Source organism: Dipodomys merriami, unplaced genomic scaffold (assembly GCF_024711535.1).
Source record: "Dipodomys merriami isolate MVZ:Mamm:240054 unplaced genomic scaffold, mDipMer1.0.p SCAF_56, whole genome shotgun sequence".
Taxonomy (NCBI): Eukaryota; Metazoa; Chordata; class Mammalia; order Rodentia; family Heteromyidae; genus Dipodomys; species Dipodomys merriami.
The window spans coordinates 8,083,180-8,109,044 of NW_027206135.1; the positions used below are offsets into that span (position 1 = coordinate 8,083,180).

A 25,865-nucleotide genomic window follows, 5' to 3' on the forward strand; every position below is an offset into this window, starting at 1 on the left:
CTCCCTCCCCCAGCCCTCCTCCGACTCAGAAGAGATTCAAAAGCCTTGCTAACAAGCAAGCTCTGTGAAAATGAAGCTCAACAAAGGTACCTGGTTTAAAAAAAAAAATACTGTCTTAAATTTTTGTTTAAAAACTTTAAAAGGTGTACGTACAACTGATTTTGATTTTTGCGCGCTTTAAGATCTGTGTGAGTGTTTTGTGTGTGTCTGTAAACGTGTTCAAAGATAAAAATTGTCAGCATGCTGTAACAATTGGGTGAGTTTAAATTTAAAATTCAAAAAGTTATGAGGTTTGGACATTGACAAAAAAATATATTCGCATTGTTTTAAATGGCTTTGTAAAGATTCTTTAACTTGCAAATTAGAAAATCTGGTATTTTAAAAACTAATATTTTAAAATGCATAAGACTGTTTATACTGTAATCAAGTTATCTGGCTTAACAAAAATGCATTGGCAGTTTGGCATTAAATTCCCTTGGCTAAAATTTGAGGAAAACATTAGAAATTTAAATATAAAAGTTTAACACTGTCAAAGATGTTATCTGTTCTGGCTAAAACTGTGGATTTCATTCAAGAACCAAGAGAAGAGACAGGGAAAAAAAAAAAAAAAACTTAGAAGCCAACAGAAGACCTGTCTTTAGGGGTAAGGGGTGAACAAGCAGAAGTGCAGTTCAGCTGGTCATGCATGGTGGGACAGGCCCTGGGAGGAGTCCACCCATGGTGAGGCAAGCTGGCACAAACGCAGTTCATCTAACCCTAAAGAGTTGGATTGGGTGTGTGCCTGCCTATTCCATAGGAGGGGCCAAGTGGCCCATTGTTGTTCTGTCTCTTTTCCCTGTGGGTAGCCACTGAAAACATGATGATTAAAATGAGTAATGTGATGATCTGATTAGTATTGCTAAAACTTCCCCTTGGATGTGTTAACATTAAAATTAGGAAGGCCTTAAAAAGAGGGTTAAAAAGTTATTTGTATAATGTGACTTGCTTTTAATGTTTATAATTAGGATGTTTTTAAAAGTCATAAAGACGCTAAGTCTAGCTTTTTGGTTCAGTTATGATGATTATTATTTTCTCATTAAGGAAAAATTGTCATTTGAGTTTAAAAATTTTAATGTGTGTCTGTTTTAAAACAAGCAACCAAGAGGCAATGAGTGACATTTGGCCTCAAGATTTTAAGGGATCTTTTCAAAATGCAAATAAAAACTAAAGTATAAAATATTAAAAGTAATTAATAAAAGGTTAAAAAAAATAAAAATGGATTTTTAGATATAAAGTTTAAGTGTAAAACTGTTCTTAACATTGGCCTCAATGTGCACACACAAAAAAAATTAGGATTACCAAAATAATTGCTATTCTAGTTTGCTCTTACAGTTTTTTTAAGTTTCCAGCAAAGTCCAGAGCAAAGCACAGAGGATTCTGAGGATTCTTACAAGTTGTCAGATGTAACTTTGACTCTTAATAAGTTTCAGGTAAGAGCATGCTTACAAGCTACTTCTATGTTGACCACCTTGTTGCTTTTAATTGGAGTAAAATGGCCTTTTGTAAGACTCATTGATCTGCAAACTGGTTTAAAGCCAGCCCGGGCACAAAAAGGTTCCTGTGAGACTGTCACCTCTACTCAGCCAGCAGAGTACTAGCCCTGGACTAAAGAGTCGGGGGACAGTACTCAAGCCCCAAGCTTGGGACTCACAGTGGCAGAGTACTAGCCCTGGACTGAAGAGTTAAGGGATAGCATTCAAGCCCCGAGTCTGGGACTCAAAGTGGCAGAGAGCTAGCCTTGAGCTGTAGAGCTGAGGGACAGTGCTCAGGCCCCGAGTTCGAGTCCAGCAACCAGCTAAGGAAAATGCCAATAAAGCATTTATCCCAATGTAAAGAAGACACTCCTGGGACAAAAGCATTGGAGGAGCATCCAGAGGCAGTAAGCCACTGCTTGGATGGCAGAAATGTCAGATCCTAGAGTCACTTGTGCGTGGCCCTTCAAAACTGGTCAGAGCCGGGAGGTCATAAAAAGAGTTTGTAAGCATGCCAAATGTCCATGACTATCTACCTTGTAAAGGACAAGAACTTGCCAGTCCTCTGTGATAGTAAAAAGCTAATGTTATAAAATGTGGGGGATAGTTTAAATCTCAACCCCTTTATGTACCAAAAGCTCTAATTGGCAGTAACTATTGAGCTGACATCAGCTACATGAAGTTCATCTGCTCAGGAAAAAGTTTGTAAACCTGAGAGCGTGTTTTTATTAATATCTCTCTTAGACATTGTTTGGAATCATTAGAGATCACATTCCTAAGCCATCTAGGAAGATGCTTTTGCAAACCAGAGTGCTAAACAAGCTACACTGCTGTAGCTGGAGAAAAGGTCTGTGCAGTTGTCAGAAACTAAATATTGTTCTTAATGACATCCGACTCTGATGGCCTCTTTGTAAAATAGGCTAAGGTTATAGGTTCCTGGCTAGGTAAGATCAACGCCCCTAAAGTCAGCTTGAAGAAGTTACAGAAGATGGACCTTCGCCCTTCTACCCCCATTTTAAGATCAAGGGTCCAGAGTCAGAAGTTTTGGAAAAATGAGGCAAAATAGATAAAATAATTTAAAAAAGGGCATAAAAAATAATGTTAACTGTTGTAGGTGTGCAAGGTGTGGAGACTGCATTTGTCACAGATGGTTACAAGACTAAGACTTCTGAGCCTTCTGTGTCTATTTACAAAATTATCTGGTTAGTAAAAAGTTGTGATTTTGATAAATTGTCCTGAGCTATTGTTTAAAAGATCTTAAAAACCAGCAGGATCAAAGCCTGCCAAGCCTACGCAATGTATCTTTAACCAGTCTGTGTAGGAATTTACAGCCCAGCATGAGGTGTGACGACAGTCCCTTGGAGCCACTGAGAGACCCTGCTGTTGCGGTTGCTGCTGCTGCTGCTGCTGCTGCTGCTGCTGCTGTACACCCTAATGGATAAAGTTCAACGACGGCCTGACAGTCACTTGGAGGAACTCCTGCTTGATTCCGTCACCTGAGTCTGCTTCCTGGTTGACTGTTGCTAAATCTAAGATCTTGTGGGACATTCTTTTGGGTGATATCCAGAAACCCCCTCAGGCCCTGGTGTTAACACAACAATACCACCAACTTAAAGCTACGGAGAAAACTCCGATTAAATGAAGGATTTCATTCAGACAAAAAGAAAATGGGGGGATGAAAGACCCCAGTTCATGCTTGCTCACTAGGACAGCTGCCACCCATCCCCTGCGAAACTATGCCAAGAAGGGTGAGGCAGGTTACGACGGTCAGTGGTCAGGCCGCTAACCGAGAAATAAAACGACAGGCCTCTGAGTCATTGCCTGTGGGGCAGGCATTGTGTCACCACTAGGCCACCCAACCTGCTGGCCAACCCCTCCCTTCCCGTAAAACTAAGCCCCCATCAAAAGGGGCAAGTCCAGGCATGTCGGGGCAAGTCCAGGCATGTCAGCTAACCCGCTCGCCTGACTCAACCTGACCAATCCCCTCCTTAAGCATGATTCAAAATTAACCAATCAACACCCTGTAACCAGGCATCTCGCTTCTGTAACCTTGCTTCTGCTGCCCATAAAAGAGGGTGCTTTCATGTGCCCCGGCGCGCAAGTCTCCCGATAGACTTTGTCGCCCCGGGTACCCGTGTAACCGGTTCCCAGCCACTCGACCCGAACCTTGTGGCTCTCGAGGTCGAGTGCACCTGGGAGCCTAGGCATGCCCGAATAAACCTCTTGCTGTTTGCATCCGCACAAGTGGTCTCGTTGTTCCTTGGGGAAGGGTCTCTTCAGATCGAAGGACACCCCACGCAGACGGGGGTCTTTCACCCTTAGCTTTTATGCTCAAGGCCAGCTCTCTACCACTTGAGCCACAACACTATTTCTGGCTTGTTTCGTGGATTTTTCTGCCTAGGCTGGTGTTGAACTGCAATCCTTACATCTCAGCCTCTTGAGTAGCTAGGATTACAGATGTGAGCCACCCCTTGAACCTGGCTGAGTCTGTTCTTCATGATATGGGTAAAGGCCTTGAAGACCCACCTTACAGTATAAATCTAAATCATGCTTGAAGCCTGGACATCCTGACCTTATCTGCACACCATAAACTATTAGTTTTAAAGCACTTCAAAAATAGACTGAAAAGACTGCTGGATTAGCATTGCTTTAGAAAAATTGTTTACTTCAGATTATGCAAAATAAGGAACTGGAAGACATTAAAGTACATAAAAAACAAAGGAAAAAGTGCCTCTAAAATTCCATTCCCTAGAATTACAAACTGTTTTCTTTATTGACTGTTCTAACTATACATTCACACACATTTATATTTTTCTATCAATAGAAACATCATTATTGGTGACATTCACAAGACTTTTGTTTTATTGACTTATTTTCTAAGGTGCAGAAGATCAAACCTTAGCATCTGCTAGGCGAGTGCTTTCCTACTTAGCGAAATTCCAGTAGTTCGGATGTATCTTTATTTGAATCAGGGTTGGGAGCATGTGTCTTGTCTTTCCGGGTCTTAGTCACCTTAAAGAAAAAAGTGGTATAAGTTAGATACAGCTGGTCACACATTTCATCCATGGTCTCTTCTCCATGGTCAATTAGACCTCTCTATTCACTTTTTCCTCTCTCCTTTAAAGAGTTTCTGCGCTTGAGTTAATTGCTCTTGTCAGTGGTGACCATGACATGAGCACTTACTTCACTTTCTACCTGGCTTGAGCAGAGCTCAAGCTCTCTTTCCCCTGGGGGAAAGAGAGAGGGCTGGTACACCCAATGGCAAGAGTTGGATGGATCTCAATTGGCAGGAGGGTGGGAGAGGGATACAAAAGTGATACAAGTGTTGGAAGGAAAGTTTGGGGATGTTTGATGGCCCCCCAAACTGGCACATCCAAGAGCATTTGTGTTTCCAGGTGCATTCCAATCTTTATAATCCTCCATGAATATGACAGTTGGTCAGTGTGACAAAGAACATCAACTCTGGAGCCCTGTGTGAGCTCTATTGATGATCCACTGTGGTGGGAAATAGTTCCCTCTTTTATAGATGATGTTTTGCCCCATGAAAACACAAATTTTTATTCAGTTTTCTCTCAGCTTTGATAAAATCAACAATTCTTTCTCATTTCATTTGGAGTAACAACATCCACTGAAAATCCTTGAATTTCCTTTCTTTACTATGACCAAACTTTCTTAAAAAAAAATGATGCAAAGAACATTTAAATATACAGTGGGCAAAGCTCACTTGTCACTCCACCTGTTGGGATCTGTGTAATAGGAGCCAAAGTTTTTAGGGTACTGAATAAAAAGTAACTTGTTCCCTTGGAAGAATAATGCTCCCAATGGAGGACCCACCTCCATGTAACTGTGAATGACGGATCTCAGCTGCCACTTGTCCATGCTTAAGCCCAGTTCAAAGCAGACGAGTTTGATTTTATCACCTTCCTCACAGTCAACATGAGTCAGTCTTCCAAACACCACTACTTCCATCTTCCCTGTGTTATCTTGTATTTCATAATAAATGCATTCATTCCTCACAGTTTTCTGAAAAGAAAATTCAAATTCACACTTTTATGAGAAAAAAGAAGCATTGGTAGCAACTTCCATCTGGACAAGGTTGAATGAAATTACAGGTGTCAAATGCCGTAAAGCTCTTTTGATCAACAGTTCTTTTGAAACCTCTCAAGCTTTCCTTATTTAAGGTCTTTTTGTGCATGTGTTTTCCAGAAATGTGGATTCTTTCTCGTTTTTAGCACTACTACATTCCTTCCTTTTTTCTTTCTTTCTTTCCTCCCTTTCTTTTTTCCTCCCTTCCTTCTTCCCTGCCTCTCTCCATCTCTCTCTCTCCCTCCCCCCTCTCTCCCCCTCTCTCTCTCCCTTTTTTTCTTTCTCTTTCTTTTTCATTTTCTATTGAAATCCCAGTTTGATCTCAGGACCTTGTATTTGCTAGCCGGTACTCTGCCACTCGGGCCATACTCCAGTCCTTTTTGCTCTCACTTATTTTTTTTAACATGATCTCACTTTTTGTTGGGGCTGGACTGGATTGGGATTCTCCTATTTATATTTACTGCATAGCAGGGGTGGTAGGCATATACCACCATAATCAACTTTTTATTGGTTGAAATAAAGTGTTGTGAACATTTTTTTGTCCAGGCTGGCCTCAAAACATGATCTTTTCCATCTCAGCTTCCTGAGGAATTAGGATTGAGTGTCACTGTGCCTGACTCACAGCTGAAATTTCTTTTTTTTTTTTTTTAATTTAGTTTTATTTTATTTGTGAACATACTGTACAGAGGAGTTACAATTACATGGGCAGGATAATGCATACATTTCTTACCAAGCATTGCAGCCTCCTCCTTTGTTTACCCTTCACATCCCTTCCCAGCCTCCCCCCTCCCCCCAATCCCAATCCTTCTCCTTCCCCCCCCCTTCCCCCCCCCACACCGACGTTGTAAAGCTCGTTTTGGACATGACAACTTGTACTTCTCATTGTTGCAACAGGTCCACCTGTATCCTTAAACAACTGGTTTTTCCCCATCTCCTCTACAAGTTATACTGACATCAAATATAGTGAAAGCAGGGGTTATACTGTGGGGGAGGGACATACAAAGCAACAAAGAGATAATCTTATAAATGCGTTAGAAACACATGCATGAAAGAAAAAAACATTAAAATACACATCTAAGGGTTCATTTTCCTGACATCACATTATCTGACCTTTTCCGCTTGACTCATACACATACTAGATATTACAAATAAGGGAAACCATGGGACCTATGTTCCTTTGGGCCTGGCTTACTTCACTTAATATAATTTTTTCCAAGTTTTTCCATTTCCTAACAAATGGGGCAATGTCATTCTTTCTGATGGAGGCATAGAATTCCATTGTGTATATATACCACATTTTCTTGATCCATTCATCTACTGAGGGGCATCTGGGTTGGTTCCATATCTTAGCTATGGTAAATAATACAGCTGAAATTTCTTAAGGAGTGTGAACAGATAGCCTTGGGATTCGTTTTTGGAGGTTCCTTTTATATCTCATTAATAGCAGAAGAGAAAGGCCAATTATGGCTCATTGTGAGCCTGAGGATGTCTATTGCAATGCTTGTATAAGTGGATTGTATTCTCAATATATGACTTCTGTCTGCCATTTATTTACTCTATTCTAAACTATTCAAATGTTAAAGCCATGTGATCTAGTCCTGCCATGTCAGGTTGTATCTCATTGTATTCATTAATTCTACAGCAACATACATTGTGGTCATTTAAACAGAGCAAGCAGAAAACAGTACATGTGGGGAGACCTACACACGAGAGAACAGAACTATGCAAGAGAAGAGAACTACACTTGGAACAAGTACTGAGAAGGAGCTTGCTGAGGAATGAAATGGGAAGACTCCACTCAAGTCAACCAGTTGGTAAGTTAAGACTTCTAAAGTCTGGGGCTGCAGAAGAAATTCTTCAACATAATGCTTGATCTTACCTTATACACCAAAAATGTCCCGTTCACACATTTCCCTGGATGTAGTGAGCAAAGATAATTGATTTTTGGTGTTGCGCTGGCGTTGTGCCTCAGTGTAGTTGGGATGTTCAGCTTCTGCTCGGGGTGCCCAGGAGACACCCCAGTGAAGCTATATATCTCCAGGAACCCATTGTGGCCGAAATATTCTGTGATGATAATGATCCTGTTTGGGATGAACATCACCTGCAACTTAACATCAAACACCTTCACACGGAAGAATTCGCTCTCAGTAGCCACTGTTGCATGGAACATGGTTTTATACTCTTGGTACACAAACAGCGGAGTGACTTTCAGCACCATCACTTCTTTGGGCTCCGTCTTGTAGCCCTGTTCACTGGAAGGTTCCTTAGGTAAAGTCGGCAGCTTTTGTTTCTACTCAGAGTGAACACAGGGAAAAGGCAGGCATTAGTAAAACTGATAAGGGGATGGGTCACTATCCAATGAGAGCCCTCACAGGCTCAATGTTTATCTAAAGTAGAATTGCTGGGAGGGGGGGATCTAAAAAACAGCTGCATGGTATAACCTAGTTCATGAAGAAGAGAAGATTTAGTTAGTAATTTCAGTTAGCACTAATGGTGGACAGAGATATGTTAAAGAAGCAAATGATAAAGCTCTTTCAACAAATCAAAGTACACACACACACACACGTACACACACACACACACACACACACACACACACACACACACAATTAATAGGGTAGCCACAGGAATAACCCCTAAGAGCTTTATTATTTGAACAGATTCAAGCTAAATAAAGGTTCTTTGCTGATGGGCACTGGTGGCTCAAGCCTATAATCCTAACTACTTAGGAGACTGAGATCTGAGGATTGTGAGTCAAAGCTAGCCCAGGCAAAAAAAAAAAAAAAAGTGCCTGTGAGACTCTTATCTCCAATTAACCACTCAAAAACCAGAAGTGGAGCTGTAGTTTAAAGTGGGAGAGTGCTAGCCTTGGCCAAAAGAGCTCAGGGATAGTGCCCAGGTCCTGAGTTCATGCCCCATCACCACCACCACCACCAACAACAAAGGTTCTTTGGTTTGCAGAACAGCATTCATTGAGGTGGTGAATTTGGAAAGTTAGATATGTACCATTTTTAACACTTGTCTTCAGCGTTATTTGTAAGTTCCAGAAGTACACTTTGGAGAAACAGTGGCTAATGTGGAGGAGGAAGTATGAAGTCAATCATAAGACTCCATGGAGGCAGCTACAGACCAGGAGATTGCTCATGGGATCCAACCTGAACCACACAGATCAAGACATGTGTGTGGTGGGGCTTACTTCTGACTTATCAATATAGCTAAATGCTTTCTTCCATGAGGAAGCACACTACCAATGGAATTTAATCAGAGATGTGGCATTTGACACAGGACAGATTCCAGAGAGTTAAAATTTAACTATTTTGGTGTCTGTATCTACCTTTCCAAAATTTTCTAAAATAATGTTCTTGGTCTAGTTAAAAAAGAAGGAGAAAGAATTAGTGATGGATTCTGTTTGGCTCTATATTTCTACACTCTATTTTTAACGCTACAATATTACCGTCATAGTTCAGTGAAAGAAAAACAAAATGGAAAAATCACAGGCAGATAAATGCCATCATAATGTTCTATGAACACATGTGAAAACAGAACTAGGAAAATTGAGAGGAAGGATAAGGTTGAGAGAGATGAGGGAAAATGATGAAAAAGGTGGCACCGATCAAGATGCATTGTACTCACAATGTGACCTGTTGAGCTGAAGCCCTTTTGTACAACTAAAGCTAATTAAACATTAAATAAGCAAATGTCTAATTATACCTCTTGATTATATAAATGGAGCAGAGTATAATAAAAGTTAAAATTTAAATTTATAGATGGGCACCACTGGCTCACGCCTGTCATCCTAGCTACTCAAGAGGCTGAGATCTGAGGACCATGGTTCAAAGCCAATCTGGGTAGGAAAGTCCATGAGAATCTTATCTCCAGTTATCCACCAGAAAACCAGAAGTGGAGATGTGGCTCAAAGTGGTAGAGAACTAGCCTTGAGTGAAAAAGCTCAGGGACAGTGCCCAGACCCTGAGTTCAAGCCCCACAATGGACAAAAAAAGATTAAATTTATATCTGATTGCTATACAAGTAATAAAAGATGAGTGACTTATTAATAAAAGATTATAGCTGGTGGCCAGTGGCTCAGGCCTGTAAATCCTAACTACTCAGAAGATTGAGGATTGAGATTTGGAGTCAACCAGGGCAGAAAAGTTTTCAAGACTCAGTCTCTAATTAACCAGCAAAAGGCTAGACTGGAGGAGTAACTCAGTTGGTAGAGTACCAACCATGAAGGAGCAAGTGAGCAAGTGCATGAGGCCCTGAGTTTAAGCCCTGAAAAGGAAAAGATTCATGGAAAGCTCTTCTGATCTTTGTGTCAATCCTTGTCACTCTATTGTCGGAATGAGAAGTGGTTACTGTGGGTAAGAAACTTCTAGATGATCTCACCAGAGGTGAGTTCTCTGATAGCTGTCTCAACCCCACAGCTTCTCAAACAGAATTTTGTGGAGTGCTTAACACAGGATCTCTCTAAGGTTCTTGACTGTATTCACAATGGCTCCTATCCTACCTAAAGCATTATCTTTATATGCCTCATACAGCATTGCCAAGTAAGCTGGGGAATACTCTAAAATTATGTATGCCGATTCGCTTCATTGCACTCGTGAAATTCATTAAATACTCCTCACATTTGGACAGCTTGTTTACCACTTCAGGCATTTGGTACTTTAACTGTTCACCACTTTGTCCATGAAAACAAATCCCAAACATAGCATTGTCTGCTCCAAATGGTTTAAGATGACTTGCAGATATTTTAGCATCTGTACACTTCTTGGATTCAAACTCTATGCCCATGAAATGTTCAGGTTTTGAAGCTCATTAAGGCTGGACTTAAATCCTGACTCTAATATCAGTTACCTCTGTGTGTGTGTGTGTGTGTGTGTGTGTGTGTGTGTGTGTGTGTAAATGTGGGAGAGTCTTTACCTTCTATGATCTTCAATTGTTTCATATGTGGATTGAGACAAACAATAGCACTGGCATTTGGCATTATAAAAACATGTATATAAATATGTTTCTGAATCCAAAAACTAAGTAAATGCTCAATTAGGAAACATCCTTTTAAAAAAGTTTTAGAGTATGTCTGTTTGGATGAATAGATGATTCATGATTTATAATGGTCCCTTGATGGAAATCTCACATAGGAAGCACATAAAAGAAACCCTCCTCACTTTAGGTCTGCCATGTATAACAATGCAATTTCGTTAAGAAGACAGTTTTGAGCTGTTGTTATCTTTTAGAAATAAATCTAAAATCTTAAACTCTCACTGCCATAGCAGGAGTTTGACACTGAAATTGTAATCTTTGCCCAGTTATTTCTGAATTGTCAGCAGTTTATTTCCTGTTCCAGTAAATCCTCTACCACTCCGCCCTATTCATGACTCATGCTGTTCTGTTTTGTTGATGCACACACACATGGACAGAAACCAAAGGGAACAGTCTGTTTCAGGTTTTGAATCCCCCTAACTCTCTGTCTCTCTCTGTCTCTGTCTCTATCTGTCTCTCTCTCACACACACATACACAAAGCACAGAAAGAACTCATAACATGAAGAAGAATGCTTAAGAGAAGCTCTGATAAATAAAAGCAAAACTGTCCTGTTTACATAGTGAGCCATAGACAATATTATCATACACCTTTTGTGAAGACAGTTGGACTTAAAAAGAAATGACTACATCATACATTTTGAGGTCCTGTAATCCCATGAGATTTCAGGGCAACAGAATGATTTCTCTGGGAGTAGAAATGAGCGTGCTGCTTCTGTATGTAGGCCAGATCTTAGAAAGTCAGATATGCATGGACATAGTACAATAACATGGCTGTCATTGTAGTAATAGTGAACAGGGGCCTGCGTTGACAATGTCTAAACAAGGGCTTTATCCAAATCTAGTATTCTCTACAATGACTAGAAGGAGAGGCAACTAGTTTTACTCCCAAATAACCAAATAAGAAATCTAAAGGGAAATACCAATTTTCAGAGTTAACAACAGCAAGAATAATTTTACAAGTTTAGAAAATCTATGTGTACAAAGTCTGTCCAAGACAACTTCAAGTTTAGATGAGAACCGCATCAGAGAACAGTGACTTTAACATCCTATACTCCAAGCTGCTGTGGGATGGTCATTCCTGACAACTCCTATACTGGCTTCAGAACACACAGGAACCCACCAGGGTCACACAGAAAGCCAAGCTGGGTACAAGCTGACAGCACAAGTGTGAACTCACTATTCTATTCATTCTTCTCCTGTCTTCCCCTGGAACAGGGGGAAATCTATAATTTGAGTTCGTTGTCTAATAAAAAAGGACATGTTAATTCTAGTTGCAATACAAAGAGTTAATGAAGTAGTTAAAGGACGCTAGAAGACCAATAATGGGAAGATATGATCTACTCAGAGAGAATCTGCCCAGCACTGATGGGGAAGAATTTAATAACAAACAAAGAAATGCAGTTGGGGGGGCAGGGGGAGGATAGGAAAGGATGGGAAGGGGAAACAAAGGAGAAGGCTACAAAGCTTGATAAGAAATGTACTCATTATCTTGCCCATGTAATTGTAACCCCTCTGTACAGTATTTTCACAATAAAAAAATAAAAATAAAAAAATCATAAAAAGTAGATGCACAAACAAAGAAATGCAGTTTAAAAATGTATATGGTTAGGAATGTCAACATGGTTACACACCACCTCACTCATCTGGAAAAGCCTTATGGAACTCAGTAATGGAAACAAATCCAAAACATAACACTATTCACAAATTTAATGAACATAAATTACAGATAACATATATGTAACATCTATAGTTAATATATAACATCCATATATAATAACATCTATATTTTATATATGTTATAAACATCTCACCTTTGATTAGGGAGAAATCAATTTGCATTATCAAGCACTCAAATTTCAGAGTTCAGTAATGCTGGATTCAGTTTCTTAACACTTATAATGTACACAATCTTGGACAAAATATTTAGTCAATGAAAGCCAGTTTCCTGACACATGAACTAGAATAGGTGTGATGTTTGTTGTAGAGGAAAAATGAGATTATGTTTCTGAAGAGCCAGGCTTCAGAATTTACCACAAAATGCTCAGCACGGAAATACCAATCTGGGCATTGTTATTTTGAGGTCTCTTTGGAGATTTGTGTTTCCCTTCTGACCCATAGATGATCACTGCTTTATGGTGACACTTTGGTCATCATAAAGTCAGTAAGTGCATCTAGGAAATCTCAGATACAGTATGAGAAATATTTCACTAAAGAACATTGTCTTCTTTTCTGCAACATGGACCACTTTAATCTCACTGGTGAAGGCATCACATACATCTTTCAAAATCAGTGAGATCAAAGGAGTTGATACCTATGGTGTGAACATATGTTTCTGCCTCTACCTTTTCATGGACTGGTGCATGGTACCTATATTAGTTCTCCTGCAACTCAACATTTCCTAGTCAGGAAGAAAGACATACACATATTACATTTGTATATAATGTTGTGTTGTATGATGTAATATGTTATGCAATGCCGTGGTACACTGAAATGGAATGGAATGGATGAATATGATATAATTGTAAGTGCTAACAAGAAAACAACCCAAGGAAGAAAAGAGCAGGAATGTCTCATGCATCTTGGAGTGGGATATAGATAAGAATTGTACATGGAGGTTGAGAGTAATTAAATTAATGGGGAAATGATTCTGAACAAAGAACACACACCATGATCTCTGACCTGGGAAAACAGCATGGAATATAAGAAAAGCCCTGTAGGAGGGCCCAGAACAAAGGGGAGGGAGAAGAGGGAATGAGAGCCATGAGTCCATGCCTATTCATCTTCTATGTCTGGTCACCCTCCTGTTCTCTTTCAAATCAACACAAGACAGTGGTCCTCCTGGGTCAGAGGTTATTTTATAAGCACTTACACTGCACATGGCAAAGGAGTTAAAAACAAGCAAGATCTAAAAATACACACCTGGTAGATGAATGATGACAATGAATAATTAAATGAGTGGGGGTTACATGAATGTTTCTTTCAAGATTTTTTTGAGAATATTTTGTGTTTATGTATTGAATGTTGAAACTGAAATGGAATAATATTATGGAATATTATTATGACTTCTGAACTTCTGGTTTCCTATACATATATTTATTTACTGTACATTTTTATTGTAAAAATGCTGTACAGAGGGGTTACAGTTTACATGAGCAAGGTAATGAGTACATTTCCTATTGAGCATTGTTGCCTCCTCCTTTGTTTTCCCCCTTCCTTCCTACCTCCACAACTATCCCCCCTCACCCCCACCAATGCTGTAAAGTTCATTTTCAATATAGTGTTTTGTACATCTCATTGTCACAATGGGTCAACCTGTATCCTTATTTCAGCATTTTGTTTTTTCCCTTCCCCTCCCCGAATTAGAGAAGTGTATATACAAGATTTGGGGCACCAACATCAAGTACAGTGAAAACAGAGGTTATACCATGGGGGAGAAACATACAAAGAGCCAAAAAAAACTTTCAAGATTTTGAACGTTGTAATTATGTGAAGAACGAGAAGGGATGGGAAGGGAGAGTTGGTACCTTGGCTGTGGAACTGCTGGAAGTGGGGGGAAGACGGTTGGGAGGGGTCTGAGGCTGAGCCTGTGCTGGCTGTGTGCTGGTGGCTGAAGGTTCTTCTAGCCAGAGCTTCCTCTTGGATAGCATGTTTCTTTCCCAGTCATCCATTTTGGTGGTTCTTTTCCCCTTTGAAGAAAAATCATTTTTTAAATTCTATTTTTATTATCTTTGAGTAGTTGTACTAAGGAGTTACAAATCAACATGTTTGTGGATGGATCAATATCACACCTTTCATCATTCTCCCCCATTCCTTCAGTTTTCCTAATTTCATGGGATATGCATGAAGTATTGTAATATTATGGCTACATTTGCCCCAACCCTTTTCTTCTCCATTTATTATTTTGGGATAATGATTCTCAAAGTCACAGAGAGCACCACAAAGTTTTCCTTATTTCTTCTCATGCAGGATCATGACTTTCCAGCTTTCTCCAGAATGACAGCACAGGTTGAGATACTTCCCCATCCTGCCCTCTTCATGATTCATGCCAGTTTAGGCTGTTTGTTTCAGGGAAATATAGCAGCAATGCATCAAAGATAACAGTAATTTACTTCCTGGTTTGATTCCAGAAAGTGAAAGAAATCACAGGGTGAGGAATGTATTTGAAATGTTATGCTGTAGAAAAGCAAGGATGATTTGTTCCTATGGTGGACCATACAATGGCTAGGGAACCTTTCTGGGAAGAAATGTTATGGAATGCCTGCATGGTGTGTTTAAATGTCTGAGTCCAAGGAAGCAGATGAATCAACTTTTTATCCTATGACTCATCGTGATTCCGGGAAGCATACTAGCATAAACAGCTTAACATATTTAAGCAAATGGGACCATAGAAAGGACCACTTCCAAGCATGGATCCCTAAAAAAAAAATTAAAGAGAAGGTTGTGAAATGTTCTCATGTATCTTTGTAGTGACAAAGTGACAATGGGTTTGAGTCTACATTCAATGACCCTGCTGAGGCTTCAGTGATGACCAGCAGAACCAAGATGCAAAGCGAAACATGTTGCTAGCTCAGTGCCATCGATAAAGCCTACTGAAGGAGTTAGGAGTCATTGGAGTTAGTAACAATAGCTATGTACCTAATTTAAGAAACAGACAAATCCAAAGAAGAAAATCTATCTTCATAAGATAGGATGCTGGAGGCTGCAGACTGGGTTAAAAGAGTATGATTAGAATTTTTGCTTTTGCCTCATGCTCCAGTCAACTCCCTAGTGAAGTTACAGCCAAAATAGGCATTGTAGCTCAGAGCACAGGGTCATTTATGGACAGAAGAAGGGACAAGTGGAACAGGAGTTAATATCTACAGCATGTACTCATTTTTCTTCTTCTACTTTTCATTCTTTTGCTCAGGGCACCTATATCTGAACTCTTGTCTAGTTTGAAAGAAAGGCAAACAAATACTGTAACAGTGTAATATAAACATAAGGTAATATTGCATAATCTAATGTATTGACATAATACAACTGCAAGTACAAACAGAGAAACATACCAAGACCCAAGGAAGAAAACAATAGGAAGGTCTGACGCATCTTAGAATAGGATATAGAAAAGAATTGTACCTGGAGGTTGAGAGTATTTAAATCACTGGGGAAATGATTCTGAACAAAGAACACACACCATGATCTCTGACCTGGGAAAATAGCATGGACTATAAGAAGAGCCCTAGAGGAGGGCCCAGAACAAAGGGGATGGAGAAGAGGGAATGAGAGCCATGAGTCCATGCCTATTCATCTTCTATGTCTGGTCACCCTCCTGTTCTTTTTCAAATCAACACAAGGCAGTGGTCCTCCTGAGTCAGAGGTTATTTTATAAGCACATACACTGCATATGGCAAAGGAGTTAAAAACTAGCAGGGTCTGGCAAATGAATTATGACAAAGAATACTTAAATGAGTGGGCATTACATGTGTGTTTCTTTTTTTGGGGGGGTGGGGGTCCAGTAGTGGGGCCTGAACTCTGGGCCTGGGTGCTGTCCCTCAGCTCTTCAGCTCAAGGCTAGCGCTCTACCACTTGAGCCACAGTGCCTCTTCCGGGTTTTTTTCTTTTTGCAGTATGTGGTGCTGAGGAATAGAACCCAGGGCCTCAGGCATGCAAGGCAAGCGCTCTACCACTGAGCCACCTTCCCAGCCCACATGTGTGTTTCTTTCAAGATTTTGAGCGCTGTAATTATGAAGAAGGAGAAAAAAAAGATGGGAAGGGAGAGTTGGTACCTTGTCTGTGGAACCGCTGGGAGGAGGGGGAGGAAGTTTGGGAGAGGTCTGAGGCTGAGCCTTTGCTGAGTGTGTGCTGGTGGTTGAAGTTCCTGGAAGCGAGATCTCCCTCTGAAATTGCAGGCTTTGTTCCCCGTCTTTCACTTTGGTGGTTTTTTCCTTTTTCTGAAAAAAAGCAGAAAGCAGATTTTTTTCCCGTTTATCCCAGGATAATAATTTTCAAAATCACATAGAATGTCACTATTCCTCCTTCGTTGCTTTTCAGGTAGTGTGGTTCCTTACAACTTTCTCAAGAATGGCGACACCCATTTAGATATTTTCACCACCTATTTTCCTCCCATTCTTGGATTAAAAATCTCATTTTGTAAATACTAAAAGCCAAGCTAAAATTTCCATGGCTTGGGTAAAATTGGGGTTCTGCATGTGCTGCTCATTGCATTATAACACATTGGCCAAGCACAAAATTTAGGGTTATTTATTTATTTTTGGTAAACAATAGTGTCATCCTATAATAAAAGCAAATCCCAGAACAAACTCTGGTTTTGTTATGCTTTTTAGCCTTTCTTATCATGAAAATGTACAAATTAGTTCCTGAAGAATGTTCTCTAAAAATAAACCCCAAACAAGCATACAGCAGCAAAAGGGGCTGGATGCCAGGGCTGCTGGCTCATGCTTATAATCCTAGTTACTCAGGAAGCTAAGTTCTGAGGATAGTAGTTTAAAGCCAGCCCAGGCAGGGAAATCCAGAAGACTCTTATTAACCACTCCATAAAACTAGAAGTAGAGTTGTGGCTAAGAATTTAGAAAGCTCAAGGACAGTATCTAGGCCCTAAATTCTAGTCTCATTACTGAACAAAAAAAAGCGGGGAGATGGGGGTAGATTGGGGGAGGCCCAGCATGGTGGTATTCACTTATGATCTCAATTATTCATTTTAGAAGTGAAAACAGGAGATTCATGATTTAAAGCCAGCCTGGATAAAGTTAGCAAGATGCTGTCTCAAATTTAAAAAAAAATTAAAACCACAATCTGTGGTTCACAGCTGTAATCCAGGCTACTTTGAAGACAGAAGTAGAAAGATTATGATCTAGGTGCTGGTGGCTCACACCTTTAATTCCAGCTACTCTGGAGGCTGAGATCTAAGAACTGAGGTTTGAAGCCACCCTGGGCAGGAAAGTCCATGAGACCACTCAGAAAAATCTTGAAGTACCACTGTGACTCAATTGATTAGAGTGGTAGCCTTGAGGAACAGAAGTTCAGGGACAATGTCCAGGCCCAGAGTTCAAGCCCCAGACTTGCAAAAAAAAAAAAAGAAAGAAAGGAAGAAAGGCAGAAAGAAAGAAAGAAAGAAAGAAAGAAAGAAAGAAAGAAAGAAAGAAAGAAAGAAAGAAAGAAAGAAAGAAGGAAGGAAAGAGAGAGAGAGAAAGAAAGAAAGAAAGAAAGAAAGAAAGAAAGAAAGAAAGAAAGAAAGAAAGAAAGAAAGAAAGAAAGAAAGAAAGGAAGAAAGAAGGAAGGAAGGAAGGAAAGAAAGAAAGAAAGAAAGAAAGAAAGAAAGAAAGAAAGAAAGAAAGAAGAATATGGTTTAAGGCCAGCCTGGAAAAAAACACAAAGCCTTATCAAAAACAAACAAAATCGAAAAAGGCTAGAATCAGGGCTCAAGAACAGGATATCCTGATGTCAATGCTCAGTACCACAAAATAAAACAAGCATTTAGCTGATCTTTTAGGAGACGTTATTGGAGGAAGTAAGGATTATTAGAAACAACAATAGTAACAATAACAAAAAAGGAGAAGAAAACATTGATAGTCCCTTTCTGTAGCAACTCTGTCTTCCACCAGTGTGTGAGGGCTGGAGATGTGGATGTAGCCTGGGGGAAAAGTACAGCTTGGGTCTTGAGTTAGAAATGACATTAGAGAATAGCAAATTCACTCTGCTCCTACCTTCACCATTTGTGGATGTGGACTAGCTTTTCCTTGCTCTTTTACCCCAGACACAGATGGCACAGCATCAGGTTGCTGGTAATCCCATCAAGGCAGAAAAAAAATAAGTCAAAACAAGTCATATTATGATCGGAGTTGATAAGTAGAGTTGTGGATTCACTGTTCTACCTTTGTATTCTCAACCCCCCAAGAAAGCCCACAGATTTTCAGAACTTATTGTCTAGTAGAGAAGAAAGACATCCAGGTATGGTGACATTGTTGAATGTCCTTATCTTCTCTTCTGGGGAGGGGCACTTTGATGAGGCCCTATTTGAGGACAGGGTTCATAGTGTCACCTGAATGTTCAGTGCATTTGGCTGGGGAAGAGATAGGAATAATGAATAATGAAATAATGAATTCCAAAACATCCAGCATAGAAGGATCCTAGAAAACAGAATGTAACCTTACAAGTTTGGTGAGAAAGGCAAAAGGGGTGAGAACAAATTGACATATGGGTAATGAATATACTCTTAGCTTTATGTCTGCTTGTCTGGCCATGCCCTGAAAGTAGTCCTAGAAATTAGATTATAAATTGTTTCCTATGTGCAGACCTTGTAAAGAGCAAAATAAGCAAGAAGACTGGTCTTGATAGATGTTTCTGATGAGTGATTTAATTCTATATTGTAGAATTGTACGGCAGTACTTGTGATACTTTGTGATGTGGAGGCAAGTACTGGGACAGGAAATTGGCACCTTGATTGAGGAGCTGCATTTTGGTGGAAGAGGCAGAGAAGTCTGGGAAGAGCCTCGGGTTTTCTGTGTGCCAGTCATTGAAGGTTCCGGACTCTGACTCTGCTCCTTAATTCTTTCAGAGTCTATAGTTTTTATAGCTTTGGCTTTGCCTTTCTAAAAGAAAAAGATTATTATTTCTAGTGCTATGGATGTAACCCACAGGCCTGTGTGTGCTACAAAGGTGCTTTACTACTGAACTACATCCCCAGCCCTTGGTAATGGCTACTTTTTAAATCATAGATGAAATATGGTATTTTTCAATACTGAGAAAAATCTACATTTTGTTACTAGATTCTAGTTACATTTATGTCCTTAGAAGCTCCAGGAGTTACAGTCCATTCTCTGAAAAATAAATTGCCTTAAGACAAGAAGTAGACACATACAATTGCCTTGTAAAAAAAGAGTAGAAGCACTTTATACATGTCATTCTTTTACTCAGTTCTGTGGTGATAGATGAGCAGTAGATGTGGATTTAAAAGGTTCAGTTTTGGATTTTGATTCTAAATATGCTTTGAGAAGCCATTTTCCTAAGCCGATCCTTAGTTTAGTTCATGTCTAAAGAAAGGATACTGATAAGGAATTATATACAATAAAGTTCATAGGAGTCCTAAAACAAAAACAAAATAACTGAACAGTAACCATAAATTTGCTAATTTTGAACCTCCATCTTATTACATTCTTGAACTGGACAAAGAACCAAGTATGTACGTGAAAATAACAAGGAGTAGTGATGGTAGAGGGAGCTTTGCCAATGGGAGCTTAGTCACATTACCTTTGGTTTCAAATCTCCATTTTTGGCAGGTGTAGCTTGGGTACCACTGGGTTCATCCTGCTTCTTTTTTTGTGCTGAAGTGGTTTCTTTCCCTTTTGACTTCCTTTGAACTATTATAGTGAAGAAAACATACAAACACAAACACACACACACACACACACACACACACACACACACACACACACACACACAAATCCAGATGAATCGGTCCAAGAGAGCCGAAGCAGTTTTAAGATTATTTCTACTCAGTTTGTGCATCTGTAGTTAGCAGTAGCAAGTCAGGCCTAGGTACAGCTGAGTGATTCCCTTCACATCTCTAAAAGGAGGCTTTTAAATTTAAATGCTGTCTCATATGTATGGCCCAGAGAGGAAATTAATAATGAAATCTATATCCTCAGGAAGCAGTAATATTCATTGGCTTAATTTTTTTTGTCAGTTATGGGGTTTGAACTCTGGCCTGGGTGCTGTCCCTGAGCTCGTCAGCTCAAGGCTAGTGCTCTACCACTTTGAGCCACAGCACCACTTCTGGTTTTCCAGTGGTTAATTGGAGATAAGAGTCTCACGGACTTTCCTGCCCAGGCTGCGTTTGAACTGAGATCCTCAGATCTCAGCCTCCTGAGTAGCTAGGGTTACAGGCATGACCCTACTGGTGCCCAGCGATTTATTTATGTATTTAGTTTGTCAGTTGGGGGGCTTGAACTCTTGGCCTGGGCACTGTCCCTCAGCTCTTCAGCTCAAGGTGAGCACTCTACTGCTTGAGCCATAGCCCCACTTCTGGTTTTCTAGTGGTTAATTGGAGATGAGTCTCTCGGGCTTACCTGTCCAGCCTGGCTTTGAACCGTGATCCTCAGATCTCAGCCTCCTGAGTAACTAGGATTACAGGCGTGAGCCACTGGCACCCAGCCTTAAATTTTTTTTGGGGGTCCGGTAGTGGGGCCTGAACTCTGGGCCTGGGTGCTGTCCCTCAGCTCTTCAGCTCAAGGCTAGCACTCTACCACTTGAGCCACAGTGCCACTTCTGGCTTTTTTCTTTTTGCTTATGTAGTGCTGAGGAATCAAACCCAGGGCCTCATTCATGCAAGACAAGTGCTCTACCACTGAGCCACCTTCCCAGCCCCCTTAAATATTTTTTTTTTTTTTGGTCCGGTTGTGGGGCCTGAACTCTGGGCCTGAGCACTGTCCCTCAGCTCTTCAGCTCAAGGCCAGTGCTCTACCACTTGAGCCACAGCGCCACTTCCGGCTTTTTTCTTTTTGCTTATGTGGTGCTGAGGAATCGAACCCAGGGCCTCAGGCATGCAAGGCAAGCGCTCTACCACTGAGCCAACTTCCCAGCCCCCCCCTTAAATATTTTTAAAATGCCCTTTTCTCTAATTTTAGATTGACATTTTTTTGATCTTGCCAATATATTACAAGTTCTTGTTCTTCACAACAACTTCTGCTTTTTCCTTTACCACCACCCCTAAAAGATACCTCCGTCCCCCCAACACCTCCAGCCACAGATTGGAAGTCACTATAGGAAGGTGCTAAGCTGTTAACTTACTGGCATCAGAGATACCCTCATTGCTGTCATTACAATGGGACAGGCACATGTCAGCTGTGATGAAGGAATTATGAATTAGGAGGGGCTTCTTCCTTACCTTTTGTCTTTTCTTTTTTAAGAGTTTGAGCGAGATCTTCAAGTCCTGGTATATCTTTGAACAATTGAATCAGTCTGCCCACTCCAGAATCACTTGGGAACTTTTCTTCCAGCAAGTCTGCCATTGTAATTCTATCACAATTCTCCTGTGTTTTTCTATTCAGTTTTAATTCTTTGGTCAGTAAAGACTTAATTAATTTAAAATGATATTCACTGATACCCTCTAATCCTTTCAGCAGAACAATTTTCTTGTAGTTATTTGCCATATCTCCAGTAATGGTCTGAGCCTACAAAAGAAAACCCACATAGGCTATTATATATATAGTCTATTTCAAAAACAGGATGTTCCTATGTGAGTGGGTGACTCAGGCTAAGCTTGCTCACAGGTGTAGTTATGAGAAAGAGGAACTTAATTATCCAAATAGGTCACTAGGAGAACTGCTATGTGGAGTGTATCCTTACCTATAGATGATGGTAGATCAGTTGGGTCAGTGGTAGGGGTGGTGGGAGAAGGTCTGGAGATGGGCAATTGTTGCAGAGTATAAAATACAAGCTGTACAGTGCTGGATTCTTTCCATCCCTCTTGCTGCTGAAGCCTAGCCCTAGACATTTGCCTATGGGTTCTTGATGTATCTCACATCTCTTAGGACTGAAGTGCCCTATGTGTAAATCAACTCGTCATTTCACCCTATACATAAATGACAGTCTGCCACATGCTGGGTCACTAAACCTTGTCAGCTTGACTCTTCCCTAATGCTCTTATTAGCATTGCCATCTCACTTTCCTCCATTTCCTCTTGTGCCCCTATTCCTGTCACTTTGCTGAACACCCACATGTTGTTGTCTAGTGTAATCATAGTGATCATTGGCTAGATTTCCGCCATTCACTGCTTAACTATTTTCCTTTTAGATGTGATTACCTTAAACACTTATTTATTCATAGAGCCAGTTTTCTCTCTATAAGCTCTGTGGCTCAATTCTTCTGCAATTTCTTTAAACAAATTTCTTGCTCCTTGAATATGAGATGTACAGACACGATGTCAAAAATGAACTTTGGAGGGGGGAGGGAAGAGCTGGGGAGATGGAGAGGGAAGGGATGGTAGGGGAAAAACAAAGGAGGGGGTAACAATGCTCGTTACCCTACTCATTACTGTAACCTCTCTGTACAGTATCTTTACCATAAAAAAATATATATTAAAATAACTAACTTTCAGGATGACAAACATAATCCCAAAGTGATATCTTTATCTACCATCTGATGTAGTATGGAGCTAATGAACAATTTAAATGTACTTAGGAAAATATTACAACACCACATATTTGAAAAACTGTATTTGTGAATACAGTTTGTGAATACAGTTTTATGTGAATAGAGTGTTTGGGGGGAAATGCAAAGGTTTTTTTTTTTTTTTTTTACTATGTATGTGAGTTTTTTCTCATGTTTTACAAAACTTGAATAATACTATCAAATACAGGTCTGTGTCAAGATACACTTTTTTATTTTTTTTTAATTTTTATTCATTTTTTTATTGTGAAAATACTGTACAGAAGGGTTACAATTACATGGGCAAGATAATGAGTACATTTCTTATCAAGCATTGTAGCCTCCTCCTTTGTTTCCCCTTCCCATCCCTTCCCATCGTCCCCCCTCCGACCCCCACCCAATCCTCCCAGCCCCCCCCAACCAAAGTTGTAAAGTTCGTTTTCGACATAACAACTTGTACTTCTCATTGTTGCAACGGGTCCACCTGTATCCTTATTTAAACGATTTGTTTTTCCCCTTCCCCTCCACAAATTATACTGACATCAAATACAGTGAAAGCAGGGGTTATACTGTGGGGGAGGGACATACAAAGCAACAAAGAAATAATCTTATAACTGCATTAGAAACAATTGCATGAAAGAAAAAAAACATTTGAATACATATCTTAGGGTTCATTTCCCTAACATCACCTTATCTGACCTTTTCTGCTTGACTCATACATATACTAGATATTGCAAATAAGGGAAACCATGGACCTATGTTTCTTTGGGCCTGGCTTACTTCACTTAATATAATTTTTTCCAAGTCTTTCTATTTGCTAACAAATGGGGCAATGTCCTTCTTTCTGATGGAGGCATAGAATTCCATTGTAAGATACACTTTTTTTTTTTTTTGGGTCCGGTCGGGGGCCTGAACTCTGGGCCTGGGCGCTGTCCCTCAGCTCTTCAGCTCAAGGCTAGCGCTCTACCACTTGAGCCACAGCGCCATTTCCAGCTTTTATTCTTTTTGCTTATGTGGTGCTGAGGAATCGAACCCAGGGCCTCATGCATGCAAGACAAGCACTCTACCACTGAGCCGCCTTCCCAGCCCCTAAGATACACTTTTTAACTAAATAATATTTCAAGATTTTTTTCACAATACTGCCTTTTCTTTTCCTGAGGCCCTTTACTCTAGTCATCTAACTTCCTATACTCTCTTTAGCTGAGACAACCAAAATCTTTCTATAAATATCAACTTGGGCCAATTCATAGCCAGAGAATATATCTGACAACCTGCATTTCCCTTGCCCAGGCCTCAGTGGTGGAAGAATACCAGTGTGTGTTTGTTATCTTCCTCCATGAAACAACAGAATCAGGCTATTGCAGTTTTCACATCTCCGAAGGCAACTGATACCAGGCCTCCTCCCTTCCCCTCTCCGTCCAAAGAAACAACACTGGTTTTCCCCAGGATGGTTTTGTGGATTTTCCCAGGAGGTGTCAAAAATCTTCTGTACAGAAAACATAGCCAGGACTCACCTCTCTGGAGATTTCTTCAGCAATGCCCTGATGCTTTGATCTTCAGCTGTCCAATGAATCCGGGTTGGTTAGGTGCGAGGAGAGAGAGAACTCGGCCAAGCTCTCAGAATATGAACCACAGGAGAGTTGCAATCTCCTGGAATGTATATCTGAAGATATCTTGAAACTCAAAACAAAAAGAGCACTGATTTGGGTCACTTAATAATGCAAGCAGGATGTTCAGCTCTCACTGTTCTGTGAGCCTGGGCAGGGTGTTGTAACACTGGACTCCTCCCAAAAAGACTCATAGCTTTCGATTTCCCCAACTGTAGACGCTGAACAGTTTCCTTCCTGTAACATCCTGATCACAAATAAAAGGCAAGAGTGTGTGTTACACTTAGGTTTTTTTTCCCTTCTTATAAATCACCACACATAAAAGCAGTTCTAACATTAGAGCTTTCATGTCCAACAGACAGCGTGTGGGTAATTCAAAAACCTACATTCCTTTGAATGAAACTATTTTATCTAAAGAGAGAGAGAGGTCACCTTAGTCTTTTCTCCCTTTTCCTTGTAGAGACAGGCAGTCCAGAATGGGGAAGTGGGCCATGAAACCACTGCAAGTGATTTCTTGAAGGATCCACACATTGCTGATAGTTAGCAAACCTGGGATGTGTCAAAGCAGAATGTTATACAAACATAGGGCTCCAGCATCAAAGAGATAGAAAGAAAATCAGTCATAGCTAAGCTATTCTACCTCAATCATTAAAGCCCCAATTTCTCAGGCTTCCTGAATTATTTGTAGACACGCAGCAGGAAGCTGGCTCATATCCAGACCACATTGAAGCCTAGAGAATTGTGGAACAGCACTGGACTTGTAGAAAGGTCAGGTGCTTGAAAATAACTTTTTTTTTAAATCTTGAAGTGGCATCAGTTAATGGATGAATCAGCCTATCAGCTACTGTGCAAGAAATATGATGATGTTCTTGGAAAGGGACCCTCACAAGGCAGCTAAGACAAGCAGGTGATCTGAAGTGATACACAAGGAAGAAGGAGGAAGAAATATGGTAATCTTTTAGTATTTTTAAGTTTTGAGTTAGCATACTTTAACAACAGGAGTCTGTGTGTGTGTGTGGGGGGGAGTTATTGTGGCAATTCCATCCATGCACAATTTGGTCCCCCTTTATCTTTCTATTTCCTCTTTCTTCCTTCACATCTTCTGAGTAAAGAAGATCCAAAGTTTCATATTTTGGTTATATTTGGCATCATATGTTGAGTTTTGGAAAGTCTTTTCTTCCATCCCTTTTTGCTTTCCTTGAAGACAGACCACTCCTGTAGCAATCTGCCATAGTCCCAGACAGTCTGCGTTTCTTCAGGGGGAATTCCCTTGCCTTCTAGTCCTGGGAATCTCCCGTCTCCTATGTCCCTATACTTAGGACATTCTAAGTTGCTCAGAACAGAAATATTTTTCATATTATTGAATATCTCCTTTGTGCCTGAATTTTGTTTAAGCTCCAAAACTCCCCCCCTCCAAGAATGAGAGTTTTGACTTTCTCTGTGAATGATTAAAATTGGTTAACAAAATAGCATTTC

At 40.3% G+C, this 25,865-nt stretch overlaps 1 protein-coding gene across 3 annotated transcripts; it reads right to left on the bottom strand.

Annotated features, from left to right (window-relative positions):
• Positions 1–4,149: 4,149 nt before the first annotated feature.
• LOC138812032 (pyrin and HIN domain-containing protein 1-like) lies at positions 4,150–24,579 on the bottom strand. 3 transcript variants are annotated; one of them, XM_069999972.1, is made up of 10 exons: positions 24,297–24,579; positions 21,521–21,806; positions 19,885–19,994; positions 19,074–19,226; positions 18,342–18,416; positions 16,404–16,568; positions 14,163–14,324; positions 7,477–7,887; positions 5,346–5,534; positions 4,150–4,523 (listed from the first exon to the last, which is right to left on the bottom strand). In XM_069999972.1, exons 2-10 carry the CDS (start codon positions 21,783–21,785, stop codon positions 4,440–4,442), a joined length of 1,614 nt encoding a protein of 537 aa, XP_069856073.1. In that variant the 5' UTR covers positions 21,786–21,806; positions 24,297–24,579; the 3' UTR covers positions 4,150–4,439. The 3 variants fall into 3 exon arrangements, with proteins under 3 accessions (XP_069856073.1, XP_069856074.1, XP_069856075.1); XM_069999973.1 differs by lacking the exon at positions 19,074–19,226 and having other exon boundaries at positions 24,297–24,578; XM_069999974.1 differs by lacking the exons at positions 18,342–18,416; positions 19,074–19,226 and having other exon boundaries at positions 24,297–24,578.
• Between the last annotated feature and the right edge of the window lie 1,286 nt (positions 24,580–25,865).

Excerpts from the sequence above, each read along its gene's own strand:
- LOC138812032 (XM_069999972.1), bottom strand. The coding sequence starts at position 21,785 with ATGGCAAATAACTACAAGAAAATTGTTCTGCTGAAAGGATTAGAGGGT. Across the intron at positions 16,569-18,341 it reads CACATCCACAAATGGTGAAG|AAAAAGGAAAAAACCACCAA; the intron begins GTAGGAGCAGAG and ends GCTTTTTTTCAG. Across the intron at positions 4,524-5,345 it reads TCATTCACAGTTACATGGAG|GTGACTAAGACCCGGAAAGA; the intron begins GTGGGTCCTCCA and ends TTTTTCTTTAAG.